We start from the raw sequence: 10,262 nt of genomic DNA on the forward strand, positions 1-10,262 counted from the left end.
AGCCATGATACCTTTGCTCTCTGCGCTTTGGTGCTGACAATTCCCCATAGCCATAAGTCCATGTAAGAAAAGGTTCATATTTTTCAAAAGAATTTATTAAGAAACAGACGAAAGATATAAAGTACACAAAGGAATGAAAGAGCTTACAACACAGATTCTTCGGCCCTTGGCAACTAAGAAAAATTTGCTGGGCTGATCCCATGGGTACTGAGGCCTCGATTCGGTCTCCAACCCTGTCTCTTTTGGCAGTGAAGCTAACCACTTCAAACTTTCTCCAGAGGCAAATCAGGTTGTCTTTTGAAACCTTCCTAATCACCTCTTTATATGGTCCCAAAGATTCCTCACCTGGGGCTTCAGGCGAGGTCTTGCCACACCCCATACACCTACTCCACTCTCCTATCAAAGGCATCTGTGGTCCCCAGAAAACCTACTTTTGCCCCTGTCCCGATCCATTTAATTAAGCTATATTCATGAACCAGCTAGGTAGGCTGGTTCTGTGATCTTCAGTCAAACTACCTATTTTCCTAAGCCTGCATCTGAACTTGATCTTTCTCCTGCTAGGAACATCTTTCTGAGCACCCACTCTGGCAGCTCTCTGCCCCAGCTAGTCCAAAATCGCCTCCCCTCGCCCCCAAAGAGGACCTCTGTGCCCTGTCCAATCTCCCACTCAATTTACAGGAGACCTGGAGTGGCAGCTGACCTGCCACGGAGACATGGTCAAACACCTTGGTCTTGGCAACCACTTTTCGAGTCCTGCCCAACTCCGATCACCAACTTTACCGATTTCCTTGGAACACTTCTGACTTCTCAGACCTCTGCCCCTTGGGAATTCTCCCTCTGTAGCATGTATTAGGTGACATGGTTTTATAGACACAGTAATAATAAGATTACAATGGAAGGGGAAGTGAGTCCCCTCCCGAGTTATATTTTCTCTAAATTATCAAAAGATCGGGCCACGCTTGCCATTTTGAACATTTCCTAAAAGTCTATGGTTATCGATCCTCAATTAGCCCAGCTGGCTCTCAGCTGGCTTTTCGGAATAGCAATGAGTCTTAGCAAGCTGGCTATTGGTCCCTTCTGCTCCTACAATTATTGTTGTGTCTTACATATGGCTTCTCCAAATAACTGCTGCAAGGCAAAACATCTCCTCCAAAGGAGAAACAGGTAACAACTCTACGCAGACCTTGAATTTTGACAACACAATATGTGAGTTTTGACATCGCAATACGTTCCAGAACATCCCCATTCAGGCTTACTCTGGCGGGAGAGTCCATATGAGGTCAGTACCAGTTGGCTGAGACTTTTCTGACCCGCACCTTGAATCAGAACTTCATGGTATACAAAACACTTCTCTGTGCTTCTCACCCAGTACTCACGACAGCCCTGTGAGGTGGGCATGGTGCTTATGTGATACCATTTGACTGATGTAGAAACGGAGGTTCAGAGAGGTTAGGAAGCTGGCCAAGATCTCACAGCTAGCTCACGGAGGAGCTAGCCCTCAAGCCGGGTCTGTCTCTGCTACCTCATTTACTTCCCTTTAGACACAAAGACTATGGAAGAGGTTTTCTACTTCCCCTCTCCCTACCAGGATGGCAGGCTCCTTCCACCAGTCTACACACAACCTGGGAAGTTCCAAACACGAAATGGAATGAAAATTATTACAAGTCCAATGGTGTGTGTGTGTGTGTGGATGGAGTGTTGCATCTTTCATGATGTTCCTGATTTCTTCACATCTGTAGTTTAACCAGGAATTTTCTCTTGGTGCTGAGTGGGATCCCTAGGTCACGGGTAAGGTGATGGGGATTTTACCTCTAAATTATGCTCAACACTGTACTTCCCTTGCATTTCACGTTTTGCCAGGGTCCTGTGCCTTCCCGCCTCTACCCCTCAACAAGGAAAAGTTAGCACTTGCATCAGTGTTCCAATGCCTGGCTTCCCAGGATTCCTACAGCTTCCTGGAAAGCCAAGTGGTTCCTGCAGCTCTGAGGCATCTGTGGGATCCTCCTCCAGCAGCCAGATGGCGTTCCTGTGGTTCCCGTGCAGCTCTGCGGAACCGCTCTGCTAACCCGAAGCGTGTGACCCCCTAGAGCCTAGGACTTCCCAGGTCCCCCTTCACACACAAGCAAGTCACCCCAATCTCATCTCCTTTGTGGCTCAGAGCAGGGCCACCTCCCAGGAGGCATATGGTAGACTGTGTCCAGAGTGCCTCCGACCAGAAATTTCTCACAAGCCAAGGTTTGAGACCGCTTCGTTGGCTGGGGCTTAGACATCTGAGGTGGGAAACCTCTAGAAGAGCCTTACCACTCTTGTCACCACACCACTCTTACCACTCACTGTCTTGTCCTTTTCCTTGATATTCATTCATTTCACATATGTTTCTTGAACACCTACTACGAGCCATCTCTGTGCTCACGCTGGAAATACAGCTTGCAAAGCAGCTAAGATACTGCCCACCCCCACCCCCACACAACTCACCCTATACTAGTTGGTTCTGTAGAAATACTACTTGGTTTCCAGTTGTTCGGAATTAGTTGGTGAACTCAATAAGCCCTTCCCCTGCCTTGTGGACACTTCACGATGGTCTGATCCCCCAGACCTCTGCGGACAGGCCTCTGCTCTGCCCTTCCTCCCTGCCAGGCCTCGGCCAGCTGGGATTTGGCTCCAGACTCCCACCTTTCCTTCAACTGTACAGTCTCATCTGTACCTACTGACACATTCATTTGCAAATCCAATAGCTATTCTCGAATATCATTCATAGAGTTGTAGGTTTTTGAAGTAAATATTCAAGCATATATGTTACTTAATGGTCAGTAAGAACTGAAGTAGGAATGTGCATATATGAATGTGCATATATATGTACACGAAAGAACTCTGAACCCAGTCTCCCAAATCACTATTTACAAATGGTGAACCAATTTCCACTCGGTAAGTATTCAGACCTACTTTTACCTTGTTGCTATCAGTAAGTGATCATAATTCCAAATTCTCTCTTTCTCTCTTTTTTTTTTGCTATGATTGCATCACATAACATATTCTTCTAAATAGTTTTCATAGTTGTCATACATGAAGGCAATAGCTCATGGTCCAAACAGACCACAATCTACTTGGCGGTCCCCCACAGCCAAGCAGTCTCCAGTCAATGACTGTGACATATCGGGTGGCCACAAATACCTCTGTGCAAATACTTTGTTCTCTTGAATTATTTTCCCAGAACGTATTCCCCAAAGTGAGATAACTTAGTCCTATGGCCATTTCTTTTTACCTTTATCAACGATTGCCAAATTGCTCTCAGGAAGCATCGCACTTTATAATCCTGGCAGCCTATTTCCTCATGACGTATTTTTAATATATTTTCGGTGAATGCCAAGTGGTTGACTTTATTTTATAGTTTCCTAGTCCTGGCCTGTGTGTGTCTCCTCCTGGGTACATTGCCTGATGGGTCTTTTGGCCTCAGCTCTTACTCAGACCAATTCTACATAATTTCCTCATCTTACTGGCTTTCCTTTCCTTCTCATTATTTTTTGCCATGCATATATTTCCAGTTTTTATATAACTGAATTCATCCACTTGACCCAGATGATTTCCCCCATTACATCAACAGAACAAGCAATGACCTCTTCAAAAGAGGGTTTTCTTTTCCCTACTCCTTAAGGCACTGCACTTTCCCTCTGGACTTGTCCCAAATCCCTCTGGTCTCCATGAACATTCCATCATCCATGGTCCCTACATTAAGATTCCCTTTGGTCATCTTATGACAGCCCCTGGCTCAACACGTCCACCTCGGCTCCGAGGCCACCGAGGCCATGCAAGAGTGCAGTGGCCGAGGCTGATCTCTGACAGAATCCTTCCCTGTGCGTTTCATCCCTCCCCCCAGCCCAGCCCCACAACTGACTTCTCAGGTTTTCCAGTTGGTTTGGCCCCACAGTCTAGCACCTGGCCTCCAGGATTAGGGCTAGCTTGTTTTTTCCCAGCAGTAACAGCCTACCTGAAGGCAAATTCCTTCACCCTTTAGTTCAGCCAAACCCAAATTTTCTCAAAAGGACTCATACTGGAAAACTCAGGGAAAACTAAAAATAAGACTCTAGGAAGTGTAAAGACATCAAAGCAGAGATTTTACATCCTATATAAGTCTTGCCTTGGATTAGCCTGGTGGTGGGAGGGGAGACCTCGGGGTCTCCCCTCTCATACTCAGAGCGCTGTTTTAGACTCCAACCCTTCTGTTTTCCAGTGGCCCGTTCACCTCACGGACTTTGAGGTACACACCTCTTGGCCTCAGCTGGTGTCTGTACCTGGTCCCCCATAAAGCCCATCCTGTACTCCCCGGGAGCACACCATTGTCAGAGGGATCTCCATTTCCAGGCTGAGCCGGTTCAAAATCCCAGGCGTCTTCTGACCTGGGGTGTTCCTCATTTCAGTCTGAGGGGAGCTGGGTTCTCAGCTCTCTTCTAGAAGGCACATGCCTGACACCCCCCAAGCCCATCTCAGCTTGGGAGATTTCTTCTGCCAGCCTCGCCAAGACTCTCCCTGGGCCACCCCACTGGGAATGGTGTGAAGAACGCCAATCGGCACCAGCTTACGGATTTCAGAAACCTGAACTACAAGGGTGGCAGCAGAAGCAGCAGTCATCCACAAAAAGCAGGAGGCATGGTTAGCTCCCGGCACCCTCCTCCCCTGCTGGGGTCACATTGCCGCCCTTGATCCTATCCCCACAACACCCTGAAGAGGGGTTAGCAGTTTGGCACTTCACATTGAAAGGTTGCCAGCCCCTGCCTTCCAGAAAATGCCCTCAGCCACCACATCCCATGGTGGCCTTGCCTCCCTCATCCCCCCAGCCCACCCTCCTTCCCCTCTCCCTCCCCAGCCCCTCTCTTGTCCTAGCCCTTTAACTATCAGGAGAGCGGACCCGAAAGACATGAATGGTCCCGTTACTGAGAGACACGACCAGGTGTCTGCCGTCCACCATGGTGGTCACTCTAGGCTTTTCCAGGCCATGATAGGCTGTCAGGAAGTCGCCGAGCAGTGACCCCTTTGGATCCAGGATCACCACCTTGTTGACCTCGCGAAGGGTCAGGAAGATGTAGCCTTTCTTATCCACAGACACAGAGCCTGGCTGGCAACCATGCAGGCCTGGCCCCCGGTACTCCCCAATCACCTGGCCCAGCCCATCACAGACCACCACGCTGTTCTGCTGCCAATCTGACCCCACAAAGTTGCCCTGGGGGCTGGTGGTCAGGAACACCAGTGCCCGCAGGCCCCTGTTGGCCTTGCCCCCAGGGATAAACCGGGTGGCCAGGCTGCCTTCCATGTTGTACACTTCCACGTGGCCCGACACACTGACGGCCACGCGGTCCCCACTCGGCATGGCGGCCACAGCGTGGCTGGCCTGGGAGAGGCTCAGGGCCCGGCGCCACTGCACCTCGCCGTCAGGGCTGATGAGGTAGAGCCTCGCGCCAGCCGAGAAGGCCACCGCTCCCTGCAGGGCAGCCACACTACATGGGGAGCAGCCCTCGGGGACAGGCACCGCGCCCTTGTAGTCACCATTGAGGGAGAAGCGCTTCAGCGCCCTATTCTGCTCATCCGCCACCAGGATCTCCCGGGGGCCGAACGGGCAGAGCCCTGTGATCCTAGGAGACCGCTTGTCTCCCGGCATCCGAGTGGGGAAGCTGCAGGAAAAAATGGGCCTGGGGAGGAGGCCAGAGCCCTCCAGATTCAGCCCAGGTGCTGGGCTGGGCTCCCGGGAAACTGACTTGAGTCTGCCTTTGAACTTCCTCTTCTTGTTGGATCTGCCACCCCTCGGGGTCTGGGCTCCTTCGTCTTCTAGGGGGGTCTGGGCTCTGCCCTCTTTTGGGGTCTGGGCTCCGTCTTCCTGGGGTGTCTTGGCTCTGTCCTCCTTTGGGGTCTGGGCTCCACCTTCCTGGGCTGTCTGGGCTCTGTTCTCCTTTGGGGTGCAAGCCCCATCCCTACTCTGGGGCTGGATTCCACCTTGTCTCTCTGACTTGGCTCCATCCTCTCTCTGGTTGGGAGTTTCGTCACCTCCCTGGCTTCCAGCTCCTTCTTTCCCACTGTCCTTCTGGGACTGTTCCTCAAAGGAGAGCCCTAGCAGGCGGCAGTTCTTGTCCAGGAGCCCAGGATGGAACTCCAGCTGAGGCAGCAGGCAGGGGGCTGGGCCAGGCGTCCAGGGACAGTCCTGCAGCTGCCGGAGCCTCTGGGCAATCGCCCCTTCCAGAGAAAGTATCTCGGCCTCTCGACCCAAGCTGAGTACCCGACGGGCGAAGGCAGCTGCCCCCCTGGCCACCTGCTCCCGGCCCTCCAGCTCCTCCAGCCTTTCCCGAGCAGCCTCCTCAGCAGCCTCCACGTGGGCCCGCAGCTGCCCCAGCACCTCCTGCTTCTGGGCCAGGAGGGCCCGGAGGACCCCCTCAGCCACCTCCTCCACCTGGGTCCCCACCCTCACTGCCTGTTCCCGCAGCCGGGCCAAGGCTTCCTTTTCGGCCGTCCGGGCGGCCTCGAGCTCTGCCAGGTTGCCGTCCACGCCCGCCAGCAGCTCCTCCAGGCCCGGCCTGCGGGCGCGCACAGCCTCGGCCAGTGGCAGGCAGGGGTGGTCCAGGTGGGGGTCCAGGCGGCACTCACGGCACAGTAGCTGGGAGCAGGGCTGGCAGAGGAAGCGCAGGGCCTCTCCCGGGTGCTGAGGGCACTGGGCTGCCTGGCGCTCCCGGGCCTCCTCGTCATACCAGCCGGCCCGGTAGCCCACCAGGTCCACCACCCGGTGGGTGTGAGTCTGCCGAGTGCAGCGGTGCCCGTCAGCGCAGGCCTGGCACAGGTCATCCGCGCAGTCCAGGCACCGGGCGGTGGCCGGGCCCCCTGTGCCGGCCCCCCCCATCAGGGGACACAGCGCACAGGCTGGCTTCCCCGCCCGCAGGTCTCCGCCAGCCCGGGCCCTCACCAAATCCAGGAGCCCATTGACAAAGAAGTTGGTCTTGAAGGCGGCCACGCCCGCCGGTGGCACGGGCACGGTCTCTCGGCACTCAGGGCATCGGAGGTGGCCACCCTCGGCCAGCTGGGCCAGGCAATCCTGGCAGTAGGTGTGCAGGCAGGGCAAGGTTTTGGGTGCCCGAAGCTGCTCCAGGCATATTTTACAGGCCAGGAAGTCGCTGCTCAGGGCTTCCAGCAGGGAGGGCGAGGATCCCTGGGAAACCATGCTGCAAGGGAGAGGTCGGGGTCAGAGGGCAAAGGGTACCTCCACATTCGTTGCTGCCAGCCTGCCAGCCCGACTCTCCCCATACTCTCAAGCTCCACCAGGGCTGAAATCTTACCTGAACAGCCAGGAATTTCCTTCTGGTCTTCCAGGGCCTGTGGCCGCTTGCTCTGGAGCTAGGGAGCAGGCCCACTCCGTGCATACATTCAGCAAATGCGACAAAGTAAACACTTCCTGCCTTGTGCCTAGTGCTGTGAGAAAGGACAAGACCAAGAAGCCTAGCCTTAGGGAACAGACAGTGTGATGACTGGCATCCCCGGGGTTGACAGGCCTGTGACCAGTGTGGTGCTAGCCCTGTGTGAAGAGTCCTAGCATCTGCTGGGGACAGGGGCAGGGGGCTGCAGGCAGAGAGGACATAGGCGAGGGTCCAGGTGTGTAGTCACCTCTACTTGTGGCAGCTGGGGCAGGAAAAGGGACCCTGATTCCTGTAGCCCCACCCCAATACCTGTCTTCTAGACCCTGGGAGCAGCATCAGGGGTCCAGAGGCCCCACTTCCGGCTGGATTTCCCTGGTCGGGTTCTGGAGTAAGTGGAAGGAAGGCTGTGGGGAGCAAGCGGCCCTGCTGTCCTTGCCGCCCTGCTCTCCTTCCAGCTGCTGGACCTCGGGGTCACAGGGGCCTGGGCCTCATCTCCTAGAGGCCTTTCTTTATGCCTGTCCTGCAGGGGGCCTGGGCTATTCTAGAAGCCTCTGAAGAGGAGGAGTTGTGTGGACCTGTCTGTGAATCCCCCCAGATCCCAGCAGTGGCCGAAATCCTCCAGGAAGAGACTGTGGGGGAGGGGGTGTCCCCCAAACTTCTGGAGCGTGGGGGCCTGGAGGACAGGTCAGAGCGGGCAGGCTTTCTCAGGTAAGCTTCAGGCCTTTGGCCCCGTAGTGGGGCGAGGTGGGGTGTTCCCTCCCACCCTCTCCTCTCCTCCCGCCTTCCGGATCCCTCCCCTCCCCCTTCCTCTTCCTTCCGCTCCCTTCCCCGCTCTTTCCATCTCGTCCGTGTCGTCCGCCCTCCTTACCAGGCCTGAGCTGACCTTGGGCTCCGGGATGGGGCGTGGGGGGCCCGGGGTCTGGACGCTGCTGGGGCTGGGTGCCTGAAAGAGAAACAAAACTGAAACTACTGGTACTTCTGCAACTTCCGTCCCCAGCTCGGGACACGGACTCGCACGGCCCCAGGCCCCGCCTTCTTCCCTACCCCAGCCGGGACCTCTTCCTCGGGAGGGGGGGCTCCACCCCTGGCCACAGGCGCGGGCCCCTCCGGTAGGCCGCGGGGCTCGGTGGGGCTCCCCAGGTCGGCCTCTCAGATCCAGCATCGGGATCTGGGATCCGCTCACCCAGCTAAGTGTGTTTGTCGCACACGCAGAGGACCGGCCTGAGGACGCGTCCTCTGAGGGGAGAAATGAGAGATCCGCGATTCAGAGCCGTGTAACTAGAGCCCAGCCCTCGGCCCAGTCTCCAGTGAGGCAGCACAGCTGCAAGTCTAGTCCTAGGTGGGGCCCTGCATGCCTGAAACCTTTGCTGAGCCGGGGGAGAGGCAGAGGAACCAGATGAGGAGTGGCCCGCGAAGGCTTCCAGGAGGAGGCATCGCTTGAGATGAGTTTGCAGGGCACAGAGGGGGTTGGGAGGAAGAACGCAGGGAAGAACGTTCTGGGAATTGAGAACAGCAAGTCGGTGGGTACAGAGAAATGAAATACCCCAGCTCTCCCCCAGGATCTCCAAGTAATTTATGGGAAGGGCGCGAGTGGATGGCGGTGTAATGACCAAGATTTCAATATCACCCCAAAACCAGAAACCGCCAGGGAGACCGAGTCACGCATGTAAAAGCAAAGGGCATTTATTATTAAGGCTTAGACTCGCCGGGCCTAAGTTCGGTCTCACAGCTTTCACCAATGCAGTGAATCCGTGCTGAGAGCCCTGAACAAGGGCTGTGTAGGGTTTTTATGGGGTTTGGGAAGGGGGAGTTACAAGCAATTGTGACATAGGTACAGTGACCCAATCATAATGGTACAACAGTATTGGCAGCAGCTTTAACCACACACATTGTTTAGAGCGTTCGTTACCTTTGGCGGGACCCAATTACAACATTTAGGGTATCTTTGAAATTAACCAATTACAGAGTGAATTCAGGGTCTTGTTCGGTGACTATCGGGTTAACTTTAACATTAGGTAGCAGGGTCCTATCTAAAGTTCCTATCTGTAGGCCTCACCTTTAGGAATGTGGGGAGAGGTAGCTGGGCTTCCCTGATTAGATACCGCAAAGTGGTCTCTTCCGCCCCCCGGATAATGTATAACCACCTAATGGTTCCGGAGAGACTGACCCTTGGACCCTCTAGTATAGAGGGGAAACTTAAAGCCTGTCATGGCGTCTGTTTGGTTCAGACTCGTGTTCTTACAGCGGCAGATGAGGTTAGAGCCACGCAGAGGCCAGATCATAGAGCACCTTATGTTGTACATGCAGGAGTCTGAGTTTTGTCCAAAAAGCCAAAAGAAACCATTGGAGGCTATTTCCCCCAATGTCTTATAAAAACTTTGAAGAACAGAAAAGTCGAAGGAATTGCCACAAACGCTCATATACCTTCCACTTAGATTCTGCATTTAAGATACATAGTCGATTTCCTACCTATCTATTCGTGTATGCATCCCTTGGTCCATAGTGATGGGATTTCAGTGGGATGCTGAACCAAGGAGACCTCACTCTGGCTGCAGGGTCCAGGTAAAAAGTGGAGGGGTCCGAGTGGCCACGGTGGCCCAGGACCTAATGGAGGGTGGAGGAGGATGAGATCCTTCCGTGGGAACTACTGTTGAAGCTGCAGCACTGATGACTCGCCCTGGGGAGGGAGGCGAAGGAAGGAGGGCAGGCTTTGCAGGTCTGGAGGTGAGAAGGGAGGGTGAGGCTGGCGACACCCAGGCTGTGACCGTTCCACACTCTTCCAGAGTCTCTGTGCTTTTGATGAAGCCACTCAGCAGTGTCCAGAGCAAGAAGATCAGGGCTGAGACGGCACAATGGGGACCAGACATTTCAGGG

The 10,262-nt window shown here is 54.5% G+C and overlaps 1 protein-coding gene across 2 annotated transcripts; it reads right to left on the reverse strand.

Annotated features, from left to right (window-relative positions):
- Positions 1 to 4,859: 4,859 nt before the first annotated feature.
- On the reverse strand, positions 4,860 to 8,373 carry TRIM56 (tripartite motif containing 56). Of its 2 annotated transcripts, none has more exons than XM_029950099.1 (3): positions 8,257 to 8,373; positions 7,311 to 7,443; positions 4,860 to 7,196 (listed from the first exon to the last, which is right to left on the reverse strand). In XM_029950099.1, exon 3 carries the CDS (start codon positions 7,193 to 7,195, stop codon positions 4,883 to 4,885), a length of 2,313 nt encoding a protein of 770 aa, XP_029805959.1. In that variant the 5' UTR covers position 7,196; positions 7,311 to 7,443; positions 8,257 to 8,373; the 3' UTR covers positions 4,860 to 4,882. The 2 variants fall into 2 exon arrangements, with proteins under 2 accessions (XP_029805959.1, XP_029805960.1); XM_029950100.1 differs by having other exon boundaries at positions 8,272 to 8,343.
- Positions 8,374 to 10,262: the final 1,889 nt, after the last annotated feature.

This window comes from Suricata suricatta, chromosome 8 (assembly GCF_006229205.1).
Source record: "Suricata suricatta isolate VVHF042 chromosome 8, meerkat_22Aug2017_6uvM2_HiC, whole genome shotgun sequence".
NCBI lineage: Eukaryota > Metazoa > Chordata > Mammalia > Carnivora > Herpestidae > Suricata > Suricata suricatta.